Raw genomic sequence first — 21,849 nt, forward strand, 5'->3', positions numbered from 1 at the left:
ATTTAAAAGGAATTTATTATATACTTGTGCTTTTGCACTTTTATGCAGTTTACACAGAAATAATTACTAACTAATAAAACACAAAGGGTAACTTGTAATGGGCATAATTTTCTTCTGACAAACTAAACAAATTGGATTGATGTGTTTAACTGAAAAGCCTAATAGGAAAAACTCTGAGAAATCAGTTATATTGTATTGATCTCTCTCTTTTTTGTTTATTCTACCTTTAAAAGTAAAAAAAAAAAAAAAAAAAAAGAATAAGACCTAAAAAATCCTGAATGAATTATGATAACTGCCCTGATAAATGCAATGTTCAAAGACAGAAAGTAAAGAAATCAGACGTTTGTAATGTGAAAGAAAACATTCCTTTACTCAAGTGAAAATAAACCAGCAGGCCTGCTTATCGTTCTTTACTTGGAACATGTAATAAACTGAGAGTACACCTGGTAATAAACAACAACCTCTGAACTCATCAGCTGCTGTCTACTGGACAACTTTCAGCATTTCTTGGTGTATTCAGCAGTTTGTTATGAAGGACCTCTGGACAAAACTTCCTTTTCAGCGCATTGCATTGATGTTAGCCATGCTAACATCATAAGACAGAAAGGACTAAGGGGCAGAGCCACTAGTGATGCATTTTGCAAGTATTTTTGGCTGTGCAAATGGCAAAAACAATTGCATTTGATCCACAGACCACATGCAAAAGGGGGAATCCAGGTTAAATGCACACACAATGCATGCAAACTGCTCAGCATTCAAACACCCCTCTGTCTCATTTACGTGTATGTCAGTGAGAAGTAGGAGGAGGGGTATTCAACAATTTTGTGCAAAATTGTGCCTCTCATTATCAATTCAGCTTCATAACAAAAATTGTCTAATCCACAAAGGCATAACTGCCATGAGCAGTAAAAGTGGTGCAGTCTAACACCAAATGACACCAGGTATTAAATCTGCAGTTTCCCTCTCTCCATTTAAGTTAGCTGAGTGAAAATAAACACAGCAATCCTGATATATTTAATCTGCCTGTTTAAAAGTGTTAAGAACACTATTGTGTCTAATGACAAACTGGTGCTACCTCATTTAAACAGTTGTGATGTGATAACCACACGTCATCATCCTCTGGATCAAATCAATGTCTTCTTACTGCTCTGTTCTTGATAACTATAGATTATGGCGGTGTAACTGTGCAGCATGAAGGTTGTAGTGTGAGCTGTTATTAGTATGTGTCCTTATGTAAACTCTGTCCACCACCACTTCCTCTGAGATCTCCACAGATATCTCAGACTGTTTCTGCTGTCAAACCAAACCGAAGCATCCATGCTACCCCCCAGCCAACAGTAAGACAGGACAGAGAACAGGGAGCTCTCCTAATTATGAAACACAGGACATCATTAAGAGTTACTAATGAGAGCCAGACACCAGGTGCAGGTCTCACCTGTCAGCTTCGCTCTCATTACTAATGTGGTCATGTTTTTCCAGAACTTCATGGACAGCTTATTAGAGAATGATTGGCAGCTCAACAACACTTAGTTGTCTGCAAAAGTTTAATGCTGCAAAAAATAAAAAAACAATTTGTGGCAAATTTCAAGGTTTTATCACATTGAGAGCCAACTTTTTAAATAATAGCAAGATAAAGAAGGACCTCTGGGACCCAGAGTTTGTTTTAGTTGCTTTAGTACCTTTAGTGGTTGTGTGATATCTTGTGAAGACAATGTCGGGCTTTTCTCTTTATTGTGTCAAAGATCAAGCATAAACTGACAATTAAAGGAGATTTTGGAAAATAGTTCAGAAAAACATTTAGTGGTACATACAGAACAAGACTTATAGGAAAAGCCCATCTACCAGGACACACTGCATCTAGAAAGGGTTGGAGGATGAGATGGAGAATGAAAGCAGAGTTTACCTGAAGTAGTCACACCTGAGGTGCTTATAATCATAATTTCATTTGTGATGCCATGAATGCTCCCATTAGTAACCATACTTCACGCATTAGTAGTATTTAAAACAAATCTGTTTTTTATCATTAATATTGATAATTGGATTAATGCAGGATGGCCTTCTGAATCTCATAGTGAAGTATAAGAATGTTCAACCCCTATCTGAAAAAGTTGGGACACTGTGTGAAATGTAAATAAAACAGAATGTAATGATTTAAAATCTCATAAACCCATTTTTTATTTATTTATTTTAATTTTGGGATTTTTAGGGCTTTATTTGACAGTGGATAGAGTCAGAAATGGGACGAAAATGGGTAGAGACATGCAGCAAAAGGCCACAAGCTGGATTCGAACCCAAGACGCCTGCATACATGGGTTGCGCCTTAGGCCGCTGGGCCATCTGCATGCCCATAAACCCATTTTTTAACCACATTAGAACATCAACAACATATCAAATATTGAAACTGAGACATTTTAGAACCTTATGAAATAAATGTACTCATTTTGAATTACAACACCTCTCAAAAAAGTTGGGACAGGACAACAATAGATTGGCCACCAGTGGTAATGAAAAACAGTTGGAGGAGCATTTTACAACTAAATAGGTTAATTTGGCAACAGGTCAGTGACATGACTGGGTATAAAATAAGTATTCTAGAGAGGCAGAGTCTCTCAGAAGTAAAGATGGGTAAAGGTTCACCAATCTGCAAAAAAACTGAGTGCAATAATTATAGATCAATTTCAGAAAAATGTTTCTCAGTATAAGATGGTGAAGACTTAGAATATCCCACTGTCTACAGTCCACAATGTCAAAAGATCTGGTCTCTGTCTTCCAGAGACAAGGCAGAAGGTCAGTATTGGATTCCAGTGATCTTCAGGCCCTGCTTTATTAAGAGGTATGATCACTGCGGGCTCAAGATCACTTCCAGAAATCATTGTCTGTCAACACAGTCCAGTGTACCGTCCACGAATGAAGTTAGAGCTGTATCCTGCAAAAAAGAAGCTATTTGTGAACACCACCCAGAAAGGCTGCCGTCTTCTCTGGACCAAAGCTCATTTAAAATGGACTGAGGCAAAATGGAAAACTGTTCTGTGCTCAGATGAAACCGTGGATGCCTGTGGACTAAAAAGGAGAGGGACCATCCAGCTTGTTATCCTGGCTCAGTCCCAAAGCCTGCATCTCTGATGGTATAGGGTTGCATTAGTGCCTATGGCATGAGCAGCTTCCACATCTGGAAAGGAACTATCAATGCTGAAAAGTAGAGAGAGGTTATAGAGCAACATATGCTCCCATCCAGACAGCTTTTCTTTCAGGGACGTCATTGCATATTTCAGCCAGACAATGCTAAACCATATACTGCATCAATCACAACAGCATGGCTTCACAGGAGAAGAGTCCAGGTCCTGAACTGGTCTGCCTGCAGTCCAGACCTTTCACCAGCAGAAACATTTGGAGCATCAGAAAAGGAAAAATCCAGCAAAGAAGACCCAGGACTGTTAAGCAGTCAGAATCCTACATTAGACAAGAATGGGACAACATTCCTCTCCCAGCAACTGGTCTCCTCACTTCTCAGACATTTACAGACTGTTCTTGGAAAAAGATATGATGCTCCATTATGGCAAAAAAGGCCCTGTCCCTTCTTTTTTGAGATGTGTTGCTGCCATCAAATTCAAAGTGAGCTAATATTTTTCCTGAAATGGTTAAATGTCTCAGTATAACATCCGGTGTGTTATGTTCTATGGGTTTATGAGATTTTCAAATCATTGCATTCTGTTTTTATTTACATTTCCCACAGCGTCCCAGCTTTTTCAGAACTGGGATTGTGAGACTGTGAGACATAAAATGATAAAGATGGATGCATGTGAGGTGACATGTGGACAACTATCACAAATCACTGTCACAGTAAAGGATGCTGAGTGCTCTCTGACAAGGACAAAATGTGTTAGAGTACGACTATAACCTGAGCAGACTGTGCCCTAATGAGATTTAGCAAGCTGTTTCTATCCATCATCATCTTTCAGTCACATTTATCTTTTCATACTTGCAGTATTCACAATGTAAAGTTGGCAAATTGCTGACTGTTTTTTTACACATATCACTAAAACCCACAATAAAATGAAATGAATATTATGAAGCTCTCTCCCCAGATACAATTAGACAGAGTGGGAATGGAGGATGAAAGATTACACACATAAAAGTATAGACTGAATTTTATTACAAAGTTTGATTTCAGAAAAGAGGAGAAAGACAGATGCAACAGGATATGCGAAAGAACGAATAAACGGTAGAAGGATGAAATACAGTAAAAAAGGGAAAAAAGAAGTGGGAGCAAGGGAGAAAGAGGGAAACCAAAGGGGAAAACAAGAGGGGTGGCTGCCATCCACCTCTACAGTAATCGATAAGCTGAGCAAAGATGGAGACAACAGGGGAGGGAAAGAAGGGAAAGGGATCAGAGAAATAGTGAGACAGGAAAACCAAGGGAGGAGAACAGAGAGAGAAAAGAGGCTGAGTCTGTAGGAGAGGTGGAATAAGATTGGGGAGGTTCCTAGGTCCTTTTGTGTTTATCATGAAGCCCAGAAGGTTAACGCCTGGTCCAGCCAGGTTGACCTCTTCACCTGCAGATCGGCTGCAAACAAAGAGGCTGCTAGCAGAGAGAGAAAGACTGTAGCAGAGACCAGAGTCAGAGGTTATTCTCTGTTCTCTTCTGAGTTACTTCTGAAATGTATTCAGTATACAGTCCAACCTGTAATCCACAAAGCCATGCTTCTCAGAGCCCGTCTTAAACTGAGCACAAAAAGAAGGTAGATTATGACTTTGTTGTAACAATGCTTCCTGGAATAAACCTTCTACCACTGGAAAGCCTGTTTATTTTCCTTATGAGTGGAGCCACATTTGTATGGAACTTGCATTTGTGGAATGTGCCCATGAAAAACTTCATCATTATTGTTCACTATGTGTCACACATACAAATCTTTGAGTTTTAATTTCCATTCAGTTTTTTCTTTGTGTTTCCCATTAGAGTGGTATTACTGCAGCAGACATCTTTTCAAAGCCCAGGGTGTTATGAAAAAAGAAGTTTATAGTTTTACTTTGTACTAAGGGTAAGCTTTTAAAGCCAGGTGAGACAAAATGGTTAAAAAAAAAGCTTAAGCCTCGAAGTGTTAATGGATGCACCACAGACTTCTTCTTGTTTTATACTGTCAAAGCAACAAAAAATCTGTTTTATAGTGAGTTTGTCGATGCTTTCTTGTCTGTTTGAGATTGTGGGTGAATGCAATGATTTTATAGCTAAACCGCTATGTTAGGCAAGCTTATAATTTGGGCTCTAATACAGTATCAATTAATATTCCGCTGTATTTTTAATTGAACTAATTTAATTGTGGCCCAAAAGCATACGTTGACAAATTTGCATTCCTGGAAGTCAGATAAATTTAAATACATAGAGTAACTATTGTTAAATGCAAATTGTACAACACTGTGTTGAGAAACAGCGATATGATTGGCCCATGCTGACAGTACTGGAACATGCAGTCTGAGCTTTAAGTTGTTGTGTACCTTGAGGAACATTTTCAGTTATTTCCATAATAACTTACTGCTCAGGTATGCTTAGGTCATGTCTTATGAGAGAGTGGAGTCAGTCAGAGGGAGATAGTCAACAGCTGTGTGAATCTTCACATCCTGGCTGTGAAATTTCACTCGACTGCTATAGTTCTTGTGTCACAAAGACTTGGATTCCCCTCTCTTGTATCTTCCTCCTGTCTTGACATTTCTTGAACTTCTGACTCCTTGCTTTCTTTTTGTCTCATGTATCTGACACTTCTGCCTGTTTTACTTCTTTTATTCCTGCTGTCTTTTTTTTGCTCCTCTACCGAACTCTGATTTTCCCTTTCCCTTCCTCTTTGCTCTCACTGGAGTTGTTAAGGTCCCCTTTCTCCTACCCTCTTATTATAAGGGTTAACTGTTTATAAATATATATGAATGTACCTTAAACTTGGAAACAAGTTTCTCCAGTCAAAAGCCATTTACCTCCTGCACATCTGTCTGTCAACCTTGACCTGTGGGAGGGACACAGCACTAAATCTGATTTATGGCCATAAACACACAGAAATACACACACTGATTGAGATTGGCCTGCAGTAATGATAATTATGGTTGTTTATGGCCTCCAGTCTAGGCGTGTGTGCACACACTGTTTAGATTGTGCTGATGTTTATGTGTATGCAGAAGTCAGTGCTAGTGAATGCTTTCGAGCCAGAAAAAAGGGTGTAATTTCAGCAGAGTCAGGTTATTGTGTCCTTTATCAAGCAGACAAGCCAATTAGGGGCTCAACCATTGATATTAATTTTCTCTCTGTGCCTCACTCTTCCTCTCCTTTCTGAGTAGATTTTCATTTAATGGCCAGATACGCTTGGTGATGACCTGTGATGAGTGGTCGATGGGAACAGAGGTATGCAGGGTAGATTTACTAGAGCATAGCATGATCAGAGCTGTCAGGAAGGTGGATCACAGTTTGGGTGCTCCAGGTAAAAATAGTTGAAATAAATAATCATCCTGCTTCAGCCTGTCTGCTGTGAGTTCTGATGTAGACAGCGGATATGTTTGTGCTGCAGGATAAAGTGAACTTTCTTCTTTATCATTCCTCTTTGACCTCCTTGCAGCACATAAACTGAATCTTATTGGATTTGTTTACGCTAAGGTGGTTTGATCAGTCTCTTAGGATTCATTTAGTCTGCATTTCAGTTATAATTGTACTTCAGACACTGAAAAAGCTGTTATCAATCAATCTTTGTTTATTTAGCACCAATTCATAACCAAAGTTATCTCAAGATGATTTACAAAAAGCACATGTCTAGACCATGATAGTAATAATGATAATAATAATAATATTAATATCATTATAATAATGCAAAGGTTTACACTTCTGAAATACAGAGTTGCAACAAACACACTTACAATGATGGATCAGGGAGGATCCTTGCTGTATTTGAGGGTTTAGTTGTACAAACCCCATCTCAAAAAAGTTGGTACATTGCGAAACATGGAAAAAAGCACAGTGCAAATTTCTTTCAGCCTATGTTCAGTTGAATACAGCTCAAAGACAAAGTGTTTAATTTTTCATTATAAACTTTGCAGAATTTTTAAATATACAATTATTTTCAATTTAATGCCTGCAATACATTTTAAAAAAGTTAAGACAGGGACACGTGTTACATCAGTTTTTTCTTCTGGCCTCATTTTCTGAGCATCTGGTACTGAAGACAATAATAGTTGAAATGTTGAAAGTGATATTCCTTCTCATTCTTGCTTGATGTAAATACAGTTGAAAACATTTCTGTGTAGCTTTTCTTGTATGCGTCTAGTCAGTCTGGAAAACATTGTTTTTTTTTTTAAAGCTGTAGTTCTCTTGCAGACTGGATAAGATTGTCCTCCAGGATTTTCCTATATTTTGCTGCATCCATTTTACCCTCTAAATTTACAAGCCTTACAGGGCTGGCTGCCAAGAAGCATCCCCACAACATGATGCTGCCACCACCGTGCTTCACAGTGGGGGTGGAGTGTTTGGTGTCTTGTCTTGTCTTTTGGTGTATAGTAAAAAGCAAAAAGCCAAACTATATGGATCATTATTGATTTATAAAATCAACAACAGAGTAAAACATCTAACACATATTGATGACAAAGGGTATAGAATAACAAGCACTTGAAGTGATTGATATTACAAAATGTACTTTAGCATAACTTGAATCACACCATAAGGGAAACAGAGAGAGATTAGGATGTGTTTCAAACACAACATTAGAGTATGATCAGGATATGGGGAATTTACAATTAGCATGTATTAAAGGAAAGATTACAGAAGGGCTAATGAGAACATAAAGAGATTAGACACTTGGAGTCTTTGAGACATGGGAAAGATAGATAGGGAGATCAGAGATAGAAAAAGGAGAGAGAGTGAGCCACTGAGACCAAGCGATATAAGATTGAAGGGGAAGTGTACAAGGCAGATTTGAGACAGAGGGGGAAAAGCCTGGTAGCAAGAGATCAGCGGTGTAAAAAGAAGGTAGAGAGACATAATAGGAGGAGAGATAAAAAGAAAGAGGCCTCTGAGACTGACAGATATAAGAGAGCAAGGACAAGGTGGGAGGCGAGAGAAAGGCCTAAATATATCAGAGCTGGAGAGTGGTGGTGGGTTTGGGGGGGGGGGTTGAAGAGTAACTTGATGGATAGGGAGATGATCCAGGAGAGAAAAAGACTGAGACAATAGGAAGAGGCACACAGGGGCATGGGTAATGCCCCTCCCTAGACGCAAAGAGCATTGTCTGCAATTGTGATTAGACAAAAATTGCAAGCAATAAAAATGGAGAGCTAGTTTATTTTTCAGTGAAGAACAACACTCTTAGAGTACACATCTAGCTCCTCTTTGCTCTTTATTTTCTAGATAGTACAGTACCTGGCCTTGTTAGAGAGCAGAAATGAAGGGCATTGATTCCTTTCCACTCTCCTTATAAATCAGTGCAAAGAGAAGATGGACCGCTCCTACTTTCATCTCTGCATGTGGTTTGTTTCTTACAATACATTCACTCTCACACCAGCTCTGGTCAATCAGAGGGTCTAAAAAGGACCTCATTGGGCGGCAGTAATAAGCAGCCTTTCAGGCGTAATGGCTCCAGGAAAGGTGACATCTCAGACAGATTTATGAGAAAGTCAATTTAGGTTGTGAATGTCAATCTGGCATTTCAGCCTCAAGTGACTGTCTTTCACAAAAGCCATCATTTCCCAGTGCATGTCAGTGCCATTTTGGATCCCCTGACCTTTCAGTTCATGGTCTGAGTGGCAGGGGTGTGATTGCTGGCTAAAGGCTGGACGTGACCCATGCTCTTCTGTTGTGTTGGGCATTGTGCTTGAGAAAGAAATTTTCAACACCGGAATTTGAAAACCTAAAAACAATTTGAATTCACTTTTTCCTACCCTACCCTTGCCTACACTACCCAACTGTACCCAACCCTACTTTACAGTACCCTACCTTACCCTACCCACTTTACCACAGCTTACCTTATCCTACCTTTCAGTTCCCAATCTCACCTACCCTAAAGTATTCATGGTTCCCTACGCTACACTACCCTTCGTTCACCCTACCCTACCTTACTATACTCAACAAAACCCTTGCTTTCAACTGTTTTTTGTCAATGTAGGTTTTGTCCCTTTAATCTTATTTTAAGGCAAATCAGATGCAAACTCCAGAACCTAATCAGGGCTCATTCTAGGTAATGTCCTCTTTAACCCACTCAACCTAAACCGAACCAGCCTTGAAACCTCCTGCCCAACTCTTGTCTTGTGTCTTTAATTTTGAGGTTAATTGGAAGCACTAGTCTTGTAACTATAATAAATAATATTTTTTTCTACATAGTTTTGTTTGCTCTTTCAACCAGTGATGGCATGCATGTAGAAAAATGTACACAATGATGATCATCTGTTTGAGTTTCTGTTTGAATTAGAAGTATTTAATCCTCCTCTCTTAATGCTGATCATACTCTTGTGTGATTCTTGAAAATTGCAGTGCTTTTTCATGTAAAACCCTTTTGAACACTCAAATGCACACACTCTGCCCTTTCACCACACAAACGCTGCTCAGCCTCGCCTTGGCAGTTCCCTCTCTCTGCAGCTCTTCGTATGAACTTCTGCCAATATCTTTTCTCCCATATATCTCCATCCATTATGCTGTTGGCCTCTCATCTCTACCCCTCATTGCTTTTCCTCCCTCTACCCTCCTCAGTTGTTTGTTTTGGCAGAGATTAAACAGAAACACACGGGAGATTTCAGCTGGCACGATGTGTAGCTCTCATTCCACCTGATGCCCTGCTGCTATTCATATACCACATACATCCTCTCTTCTGTCCTCTCCTATTACTCATCCAGACATTTGAGTCATAAATTCTAAATTTTAGATGAATAATGTTGAATACTGCTTGTCCCCTTTGGAGGAGGGTCTGGCTGCAGGCTATGTTTGTCTCTTGTGGACCACTGCTGTGGGATACTGCATCTGTGATGATGCAAGAGGTTTAGTTTGCCAGTATTATGTGTTTCTGGTTTTAGAACTTTTTTTAAATGCAACTTTGTTCATATACTGGCAGTTACATTCATTGGATAACCAAATTGTAAACATTACAGACTAAACAACATTTCATTAATAAAATAGAATCAAAGTCTGAGGTCTAATCTGGTATCAAGGTGTAGACCCATTTAAGAAGTAGCTAGTCATGTGAACAGTGGCTTGCTTTAGCTTTCTCTGCTTTAGCTAAAGCTAACATAGCCATGCTAGCTACATTACTTAACTTTAACATTATTATGTAAGCCAATGTAGCTAGCTAGTAGTAGTTAGCTTAAGCAACATGAGCTGTAGCATTTGTAGCTAATGCAAACATAGCTAGCTCGGTGTGATCCTCCTTGTGGAGAGTGGATGGGTGGCACTCTGGCTCCCTCTGTTGACCAGCCTCTATTAACAAGTTTCTTATTCCTGGCATAAACTAATGTAGCTAAAATCAAAAGCTTGAAGTTTTAAATTTAGCTGTGTTTACTATGTAGCTATTTTAGGTGAATATAGTATTTGTACCTGCAGACCTAAGGTTGCACTCACACCAGAGCTGTTTGGTCTGCTTTAAAAGAAAACTTTGGTCCCTTTCCCAAGGATAGTACGGTTTGTTTGGAGCAGAGGTGGAAAAAGTACCAGACGATTGTACTCAAGTAAAAGTACAGTTACTCAGGTTACTTGAAGTAAAAGTACTGCTCTATAAATCTCCTCAAGTAAAAGTAAAAAGTAAGTTATTTAAAACGTGCTCAAAGTACTGAGTAGTTACTTTTTATACCCAAGAGGCTTTCACAGTGAAATCTGACCTGTCCTTAATGTGCAATATCAAGAAAATATGGACCTCCAACCAGGTTTATTTATTAGAAGGTGTGACCTAACCTAAATTACAATGCAGCAGCTGTTTAGGGAAGAGATATGGAATCATATTCTGCTGTGTGCATGTACCGACTGTCATGTGTTAATGACTGGTCATTTTCATGGTGTTGGCAGAAAGCTTGGACCTCCTTGTTGTGGATTTTAGTAGGTTTTTACTCAGTACTTCATGCACTCTAAAATGTAATTAAGTAAAATACTTCACTCAAAATATGCTTAAGTAAAAGTAAAAGCAGTGATTTTAAAAACTACTCAAAAAGTACAAGTATACAAAAAGCTTCTCAGTTACAGTAATTTGAGTAAATGTATTTAGTTACTCTCCAGCTCTGGTTTGGAGGGATGTGAACTCTGATGCAGATCAAAGAGTGGTCCGCTTAAACACAAGAGTCTTGGTCCATTGTTAGAGAACCCTGGTGTGATTTGTTCAATGTGTGAAAGTGAATCAGGCCAACTTGTGAACCAAAGGCAGAAATGCATCAAAGGAAAAGTAGAAAAGACAGCATATATTTGGTGTTGTTTCATTCTTTATGTGGTCGTTTAAAAAAGTGGTGGAAGTAGATGGATTTCTGGTTTGGCTGTCGTCTTCTTTTCTTATTTGTTGCTGTTTGGGACAATAGCTCCACAAATGTATGGCTATTTGACGTTATCCAGAAAGTTTGGTTCATTTGTCCAAGTCCAATGTGAAAGCTAACCAAACCACATGAAAAAGCAACAATATTGCAGTTTGATCCCTGAACCAAACCTGAGTTCGTTTGCAGAGTTAGTTCAGTTATCGCTGGTGTGAAAGCTGACCATCAAACTCTGGTGCAGACCAAACAACTGCTTGAAAAGGTGGGTCTCAACTTGCTTCCATTTGCACTCTGGTGCAGTGAGAACACTAACCGGCCTTGATCGAGCCTAACTTAGGAAATATTGAGCTTTTTGGATTAAATGAGTTACCCTAGTCAGAGAAATATATACTAAAACCAACAGACAGACCAGCTTTCTCAGATGAAAGTATCAAAGTTGTATGCCAACATCATAAACCACAAGAAATGGACCAGCCTGAGCGCATTCTCCTCACACATCACAGGATTTTTTTCCCTTTTTAATGCCCCCATGTGAACATGACCTAAAAGCTGATGTCAAATGCAACAATGTAAAAAAACTGGTCCTTGATTTGGACCAGACCAACCAAACTAGAGGTGTGAAAATGCTTTTAAACTCAATTTTCTTCTCTAAATGTTGGGCTCATACTGTACCTGTCCACATAAAGGGAGAGGATTGTGAGGTCTCTTGAAGCTGAAGTTGTAATCCTGTTGACAATAAGTTGTCTGAACAGCAGCCTGGAGAGAGCTGAGGCTAATTCTCTTTATGAGGACAATAAAGCCACAGGTCACAGAGGCCAAACACACAAACATAAAGCATACGCCGGCTGAGAATACATTTAAGACACACTGGCACATCCAAAGCTCCCTTTTGGAGTTTAAAGGGAAAAAAATGTAATAATTCAGTGTATCAAACTTCTCTATGCAATTGTGCCGCATCAAAGTCTTCTTCAATCCCCTGCTGTGAGCAAATATGGCTCCAGAGATTTTATTGTCGGATGGAATTTGACAAAGTGATATCGACAGTGCAGCTTATTTTCCTCAGAATAAAGAGGAAAATGTAATATTGTTTCATCCTCTCTCACTGTCATTGTGATTTATTTCCATGCGCCAAAATATCTCCACCCATCTCTCTGCCCTGTTACTGTCTAAAACCAGACTACATTATCCAAGGCAAAGTAAACAATATTACATTTCTTACTGAGCAGCAGTGATCCTTCACCTCTTGTTCGGTCTTCACACATCTGCTGATGTATTCACACACTTAAAAACAAGGAGTCTCACACATTTGAATGCAATGATGATTGTTAATGCAGCTCTTAGTAGATCTCTGAAATTAGGTGTGACTGAGGCTTTTTCATCAGCCGTAAAGGCGTTTACCATCCAGCTGTGTAGAATATGTGTTAGTGGATTTGGTGCAGCTGCGTGCTGTCAGTATAATCTTCTGCTGCACTTCTGTAATCAGGTTGGATTGGTTCAGGAGTTGGTTATATCTTTTATCCTTTAAGTACATCATGTTTTTTTGTTAAAAAAGACTTACGTGCATTTATATTTCAAATATTTAAAAATGTATTGAGTGAACTGAGGGTCTGTGATCCTCCTTGTGGAGAGTGGATAGGTGGCACTCTGGCCCCCACTGTTGACCAGCCTCGATGAACAAGTTCCTCATTGCCCTCTGAGACCGATGCTGTTGTATACCACAAAAACAGAGACAAGATATTAAAAGTTAAATAACTTTGGAACAATAAATCGTAGCCACTTGCTTTTTTCCCTCTATAATCCGCCATTGCACCGTTCCAGTGACACAACCCGTGCCTTCATAGCCCTTACAGAAGCTTTTCCAGCCTGAAACTTGGGTGATTTTCCGAGGTATTTCAAGATGAAATCCACACAGATATGTCTGATATTGAACACCATTTTAACCATGTTGTAAAAAATCAATTTTCAGTAGTTTCTGCCTCTCTCTCGGAGTCGGCCTGAGTAGCTCATGATGAAGAGAAACTGTAGACAGGAACTACTTTGAATAATGGCACCAGTAGAGCCAATATTAAGAAGCGCAAGGACCTGTTTTGTAAATCCAGAAGGTGTTTGTAACAGAATTATTATTTTCACTTTTTGGTCCCCAGGACATGGAAAACAAGGCCTTGAAAAAAAAGTCTTAGCTTTTTTACTCAATTCACCCTTTTAGAGTTCATTATTTAAAAAACAAAAAAAACAAACAAACAAACAAAAAAAACAAAAGAACATTAACAGCAGTTGCTAACAAAAGGGGGGTTGGCATCCTTGTCTCCGGAGCCTTGGTACAACTACATTGCACGTAAACTCCTACAAATGAAAGATCCGTACAGGAGTAGCACTTCTTATGCTACAGCTGTTAGATGAGCTGTATGTCACATGAAGGCAGCGGGGCAAAGAATGAGGAGGAAATCCCTGCACAACAAGCATCGGTCAGGTAGGTTGAATGTTGCTGATGGTGCTGAGGTGTTGTCGACCGCTCAACTGTTTCAGCTCAAACGGAGTGTTCTAAGTATGGGGGCTCCACCTCTGACTTCTCCCCAGTTGATTCTGATGTGAGGCAGGGGGGCATTTTAGCCCATATGCTTTTCAGTTCCTGTATGGACTGGATGATTAGGCGGGTAACAGGCAGCAAACTGTAGAGTGCCATTTGACGATGTCCAGATCTGGACTTTGCTGATGATGCTGTGGTACTTGAGGATAGTTTAGCTGTCCTTGTGGGGGCTTTTAATTAGCTGAGTGAGAAGGCTGAAATGTTGGGGTTGCACGTGTCCTGGGCCAAAAGAAAGATCCAGGCATTTGGGGATGCCTTAGATGCTGCAATCAAATCTGTGTCTGTGAATGGTGAAAGCGCCTTCCTTGGTGGCATAATCCATGGATCTGAAGGCTGAGATCAACTGCAGACTTGGACTTGCATACAGGGCGATGGGTTCACTGAGTAAGTGATGTGGCATTCCTGGTATCTGTGCATGTGGACAAAAGTTTTTCAGTCCTTGGTCCTTCTGGTTTTACTGTACTCTTTTGAGGCCTGGATGTTGACTCATGGCAATGCCGACTGGACTCCTTTGTGACAACTCCTTTGTCTCGTCAGCGCATCTTCGGGTGTCACTAAGACCGTGTGTCTAAGCTGATGTGCTCAGGAGAGCGGGAGTGGGAAGGGTTAGCTGCCTGAAACTGGGATGGCAGCTGTGCTTTTACATGCACCTGGTGCACTTCCATGGACTGGATCCCTCACCATATAATGGGTACCCAGGACGCAGTGGGCTGGTCCAGACACCGGGGCAATGAGGGGTGACCTTGTGCATGATGGAGGGGTCAGCTGGGAGGATACCTGGAGAAATGGGGCATGGGTGTGGCCCAGGGCTGGAGGATTGCTGTCAGGAGGTCAGAGTAGTACAGGGCCAAAGCAGAACTGGCATTTGCTCCCATGCCTGACCTTTTTGTGGCTTTGACCTCTTTATTAAATTCAAACTCAATCAAAGTTTTTTTTCTCCTCAGATGGGACTCCCTATACGTGGTGGGTGGGCCGTGGCAGTGAGAAACACTTCTACTGGGGGGGCTCGTCACCCGGCATCCAGAAATGTGCCTGTGGCATCGACAGGAACTGCACTGACCCAAAGTACGACTGCAACTGTGACGCCGACCACAAACAGTGGTAAGACCGAGGATGTTTATTACCTTCTCTGCATCAGCTCTCTACTGCTTTAATTATCATCTACAGAAACAGTCAGCAGGAGAACATTTTTAGATTTATTTCAGCTTCACTTTTATTTCCCCTTCCCATCAAAACCTGCTTTGTAAGTACTCTACTTCCATTCTGACGTACTACTAAAATAACCCCAGTTTCAAGAGAAAATATAAAGGTCAATACACCTATTAAGTTCCTGTAATGTTTAACAAGTACATTTTCTGTTATAGATTTTCACAGTGGCTGACATTCAGGCTTAAAGACATGTCATAGTCTGTGGATCATCTCATAAAGAACAGAACTGCTTACCTGACAGAGATAGATGATCACACTTAAATATCAAAAGAACCTAAAAGTGAAGTACGTCACATAACCTTGGAAACTGACAGTGAAATTCTCCCACTTTTGTTTTATGAATCTGTCAGCAGAGTGTGGTTTGAGAGTTTCACTTCCTAATTGATGGATTCTACAATCAGAGTTTGTGTTTGCCTTCACAACTAACAGTTTGTGCTTCAAAGCTCTTTAAGCTATCTGATGGATATTCTCATTAGACAGTGTGCATCACTGTCAGTGTGTTTGTGGCTGCTTACTTTGTAAGGAGAGGTTCCATGTACCTTAACATCTCTGTCCTTATCTCTAGAACTGATGAGATTTCAAAGAAGTCTCTCTGCTTTGTTCTCTTCATTAATATTTCATGCATTAACGTCTCATTGTTTGGCTGAGTGACTTTTTGAATTATAACTCACATAACTCTATTTCCAATCATTACCCGTAATTCTAACAGCACATAGGAACAGTAATGCATACACATACTTCAAGGTTTTACCTCCAACGTAGAAAGGATGAAAAACAATTAAAGCTCTGTCAGAATATTATGTTTGCCTGACTGCACTGTGCGAACTGTAAAGCTCAGTGGAGGAGGGATGATGGCATGGGGGTGTGTCAGAGTTTAGGCCAGGCCCCTTTATGTTTCAGCTTACTCAGACATGTTAGACCGTGCTATGCTTACAACTTTGTGGCAACAGTTTGGGGAAGGCCCCTCTATATTCTAACATCACTGCCCGAGTACACAAAGAAAGGACTATAAAAACATGGTTTACTTAGTCCCTTTGAATCTCACTCAGAACAAAAGCATTACTTCAGAAAATCATTTTTTGCATACAGTATTAATAGTGAAGCCATGCATTTAAAAGTGCAATTTTTTTAAAGGTCACATATTTTACCCCTTTAAGACAAGTTTATGTTGGTCTCAGAGGTCCCCAAAACATGCCTGTGAAGTTTGTTGCTGGAAAAACACTTCCTGTTTCAGCACTGCTCAGATTGAGCTGTTTCTGCATCTATAGCTTTAAACGTTAATGAGCTGTCTGACTCCGCCCCTGACTCCACCCCTATCAGGAAATGGATGTGGCTTAATGGATGTGGCTCCTCTCAGCTGGCAGCTGAGAGGAGGATCAGGGAAGAGGGCAGAACTTTCTTCCAAGTGGGGAGGGCCAACCGAACCTGGGGGCGGGGCTAACTCCCCACATGACATCAAGAGGGGAAAATCTGAGAACGCTTTGGTTCAGCACACATTTTCTAAAAGATGGAGAAAGAGAAGGGTTGAGGGAATGGATTTTTCTGATTCTTGGGGGATTGTGGTCAGGCCAGGGGCACATATTTGTGTTAGAAAAGCCTGAAAAAGTGATTTTTGCATAATATATGACCTTTAACCCTTCCTACAGGAGAGATGATTCTGGTCTCCTGATTAATAAAGAACACCTGCCTGTCAGCCAGGTTGCAGTGGGTGACACTAACAGACCAGGCTCTGAGGCCAAACTGACCGTTGGACCACTCCGTTGCCATGGTGACAGTAAGTAACGTGCTTATAATTATTTTGAGTGTCAGAGTTCAAAGTTATGACCAGAAGTTGTATTGTGAAGATGAATATTGTTATTTGACAACCCAAACTGACAACAGTTTAGAAATGTAAATAAATAAATAAATAAATAAATTAAGCCTCATTATTATTATTATTATTATTTTTTTTTTTTTCATTTTAGAAGATGTGGTTGCTGTGGTACTGATAAGGGCAATCTATTTGAGTCCTCAGCCCAAATCTGTCCATAATTGTGAAAGACTGTGTCATCACACTTTAAAAGCTTATAATAAAAACTCCAGAGCTTTCCAAACCGTGGGTACTGGGTACATACTGCAGGTGGGCTTTTACAATAAAAAGCATAAACCTAATTTCACAGATCAAAACAACGTTTTAAATGGTAATAAAACGTTTCTTTTGGCCCAGAATAAAATAATCATAGTCAGAATGTTTAACTTCCATGTCCACTTTTAGTCAGAATGTTTAACTTCCATGTCCACTTTTACAGGCCCAGGTTCATGGTTTAACTGGAAACACTCTGTTCAATATTCTACTATGGAGCATGACAACCACGAGAAACTCAGTTTACCCATTTTTGCCTGTTAGCCTATTTCTGTCTTGTGTCACTGCCCCTTTTTAACTTACTTATCACTATTTAACCATTGATGCCTCTGTTTGCCCATTTTGGCTATTAGTGACACTTTCCAACACTTTTTACACTGATTTTTTTTTTTTTTTTTTTCAATTTTAAGCACATTTCACTATTTTAATGCCCATTCTTGTCATTTAAAGCCAATTTGTGCCACTTCCTTATTTTTGCCTCTGTTAACCATTTTAGCCACTTTTTATGAAACTCATTTTGCCATCTCTTGAACATTTTTGTGTCTTTTAACTGATTTTTTTTTCATCCTTTTAACCCTATTTCACCACATTTTATGCCCATTTTTGCTATTTCTCCTAACTTTTTCTGCCATTTAAGACCTATTTGTACTACTTTGCAATTTTTTGCCTCTCTAAACCCGTTGTTGCCACATTTAACTCATTTTGCAATCTTATTAACATTTTTGTATTGGTAAACCTATTAATTCCACTTTTGAATCCTATTTCATCACCTTTTCTGCCCTTTTAATCAGTTTTTGCCAATATTTAGCCTTTGTCACCCCTTTTTTATGCCCATTTTTGCTATTCCTCCTAACTTTTTCTGCCCTTTAAAACCTTTTTTGTACTACTTTCCTCTTTTTTGCCCCTCTAAATCAATTTTTGCCACTTCCCAATTCTGTTTTACCACCTTTTTTGTTCTTTGTTGCTACCTTTGAAACATTTTGATACTTTTTGATCAGTTCATTTTAAGCTGAGTGAACTGAACTTTGAGATAGATCATTTTAAGTGTGGCCTTGCAGACCACTGACTGTTCAACACACGTGTAGACCTGATCCTTAGGAGTTCAGACTCTGAGGCACACAGGAGGTCCTGCCAGGGCATAAGAAGCTGTTCTCTAACAACAATAGGATCAAAAAGTCCTTCATGTAAGCAAGGATCTAAATCCCACTGTGCTTTTAAACTATATCAGTCTGAAACACACTTCAACCTGACAGGAGGTCTGAACAGAAAATGAAAACTGGTGGGAGCTTTCTGAATAAGCTGCAGGGGTGAAGGGACCTGATCGAGGGGAAATCAGTGTGATAATGACTTTCTTCATGTCGTCAGCTATGAGAAATGGTTTCAGTTTCTGTGTCTCAGCATAACCTTTGTCACCTGCCTATCAGAGGTTGGACAAAGATACCGCTTAACTCTTTAATATAGGACCCATCAAAATGGGCTTTTTGTCAACTTTTTAACAGCCAGAGCGGCTACAGAGAGGTTTTTAATTTGATTTTAAGTTGTAAAACCCTAAGCCAATAGCTAGTGTTACTTGTGCACAGTGTTGAAGCAGCTGGGGTTTAAAGGTGTCAGTTTCCCTCTGTGGGAGAATTTACACATAAAATGAGACAGTGCTTCTAGTAAAGGTCACAAGGCCGTGCAGCGTTGTAATGATAAAGGTAATCCTACCTATTAGGAGAGCTCCATGATGTCTGCTGAACCATGGTAGTGCTGTTTCATAAATGCCAACAAATTTCAGGAGCAGGTCAAGTATTACTGCATGGACGATTGAACACAGAGTTCTGAAAACAGTCAGACTGCATTCTCTTTTATCTTCAGTCCAAAGAAGGTCATTTATGACCCTCAGGAGGATGGTCTCTTTTATGCAGGGAAGCAGCCTAAAACCAGACTGGAATATTTCCAAAATGTAATTAAAGCTGAATAAATTAGCTGTGAGGATGCTGCAATCTGAATAACATATGATAACAAGAGAGGGATAGCCGGTCAGGAGCATTGTTAGAAAGTGAAACTTTGGGCTGATAACCTCCTGTGTATATTAAGTACAGGGCTCTCCACAGGATTCCAAAGACACCTTCTCTTCTCAGATATAATTGACTAAACACTCAGCATGTTTTTAAAATGCTTCCTTCATGCAAGGCCACCTAAAGGGGGGATAAAGGGGAGAGCTTTCTGGAGCCCAGCCCAACAGAGGGCCCATGGAGGTCAGCAAAATTATGGTCCATTGTAAAGTTAAGCTGTGATAACCATACTCTTTGACCTTAATAATAAGCACTCATATCAAAGCAACAAAATATTGTTTTTATTATTGCCATGGTAGATAGCTAAACAGAATTAAAATGGGTAAGGTGGTACAGGGATTTTAAAAGATGCAAAACATGGTTAAAGGTGGCAAAATGTGTTCAAATTGGCAAAAATGGATCTAAAGAGGCAAAAAATGGGTGGAAAGTTGCTTAAATGGTTCCCAAGTGACAAAAACAGGCAGAAGAAGTGGTGAAATATGGTTACAGATGGAACTAAATGGGTGAAGGGAGTGGTGAAAATGAGTTAATAGTGGCCAAAATGGGTAAATAGTCAATTACAGCTGGAAAGGGTCTAAAGCAGGCAGAAAGGTTAACATGGATTACAAATGGCAAAATATTGGTTTTGTGGCACTAAAATGGCATAAAAAATGGTGAAATACAGTTAAAATTGGAAAAATCGGGGAAGGGAGTGGTGGAAAGGGGTCAAAAATAGTGAAATATGGTTAGAATTAGGTAAAAATGTCTGAAGGGAGAGGTGAAAAGGGGTTAATCATTGCAAAATGGGTTATCAGAGGCCACATTGGCTGAAAGTGGCAAAAACTGGTAGAAAAAGTGCTAGGTAGGCTCAAGAAGTGTCAAAATGGCTTTAAAGTGGCAGAAATGTCCATAACAGGAGGTGAAATTGGTTACAAATGGCAAAATTGTCTTTAAAGTTGCAAAAGCTGATAAACAGAGGCACAAAAAGTAGATAGTTGTGAAAATGGATGACAAATGGCAAAAATAGGCAGAGAGAGTGGTGCAAAGGTTCATATAAACCAAGCTGGTATGGGTTGTTTCATCTAAATTATATTAATGTATTAGGGGTTTATAAACCGCTTCCCAGTCAGCGCCTTTCTGTGTGTAGTTTGTATGTTCTCCCCGTGGGTTCTCTCCAGGTACTCCGGCCTCCTACCACCACCAAAAACATACTCATCAGGTTAATAAGTGACTCTAAATTTGCCGTAGGTGTGAATGTGAGCATGCCAGATTGTCTGTCACCATATGTCAGCCCTGCGATTGACTGGCGACCATTCCAGGGTGTACCCCGCCTCTCGCCTAATGACAGCTGGGATAGGCTCCAGCCCCCCGTGACCCCTAAGTATAGAACTAAAAGAATTAGGTAACACACAAAAGCAAGGCATCATACTACACTTAAACTTTACAATAATTTCTTAAATTGCTGCTAAGGGCCAACTATAAGATGCAGTTAGCTGCAGCTGCAAGGAAACAGAAGCATCATGCATGATCCACACACATGGTGCCTTATTTTATCAACGGATGCCACTTAACCTGAGATGTGATTGTTCATTTGTTTGTTTGTTTTTATGTAAGAGGAACAATTTTGGTGCTCAATCTTTAATTGCTTGATTCTGAATATTATCTGACACAATCCCCTAGGTTGGTCCTATGAGCTTCATTCAAAAGAACGTTTGTTGAAGATTTATCTTTTTTATGATCACATGATATGCTGGTAAGGCATATGATGTACACTTACATTATTTCTGTTGGTTTGTATTGATCAGTGTGACAATGGTGGTCTAGAGTCATGGTTTTACATGTCAAACACTCCATAAATTTATAGCCAATTTAAAATTTCAATTTTAATTTTTATGTATTTTTTGTATTAAACACAAAATGACTTCATGGTCTGTCAGGTGTTTGCTGCTTTTTACAATTTATCACACAGACTGCATAAAACTGTTTGTGCTGTTGTTTGAACGTGCAGCATAGTCTTCTTCTTTTTACCATAACACATTTAAAAGTGGTCAGACTCCATTAGGATTAACAGAAAATGTATAAGAAGACTTTTCTGTGTGCCAGTCCTGCAGTGTGCTCCGTGTTGCTGTCAGGTTAGAGCAAATTGATTGCATCACATTCCTCATCCATCTGTTATCGTTGGCTAAATGGATCATTTTTCACTCTGAGGCTGAGACAGCTTTCACACAAACTTTATAAAAGTGAAACGGATCATAGTAAACTTGATATAATGATGTAAAGCTGTGCAACCCTCAGGGAAGATTTCCCTGCCAGTGGGCACTGAGTTTAGCTGCAGGGCTAGTAACACACCCCAGCTTTGATGCTCATCAAAACACCCATACCCATTTTTAGGGGGGGATCCTGCAACCTAACATCACAAAGCAGATGGTCTT

The 21,849-nt window shown here is 39.7% G+C and overlaps 1 protein-coding gene across 1 annotated transcript in view; it reads left to right on the plus strand.

Moving 5' to 3' along the window:
- The window catches only part of LOC121527357 (contactin-associated protein-like 2), a 282,121-nt gene that overhangs the window by 212,716 nt on the left and 47,556 nt on the right, over positions 1 to 21,849 (plus strand). Inside the window, exons 16-17 of the mRNA XM_041814293.1 lie at positions 14,995 to 15,151; positions 16,906 to 17,033. Of these exons, the coding sequence (XP_041670227.1) occupies positions 14,995 to 15,151; positions 16,906 to 17,033 (285 nt within the window). The remainder of the gene's footprint in view (positions 1 to 14,994; positions 15,152 to 16,905; positions 17,034 to 21,849) is intronic.

This window comes from Cheilinus undulatus, linkage group 19 (assembly GCF_018320785.1).
Source record: "Cheilinus undulatus linkage group 19, ASM1832078v1, whole genome shotgun sequence".
Taxonomy (NCBI): domain Eukaryota; kingdom Metazoa; phylum Chordata; class Actinopteri; order Labriformes; family Labridae; genus Cheilinus; species Cheilinus undulatus.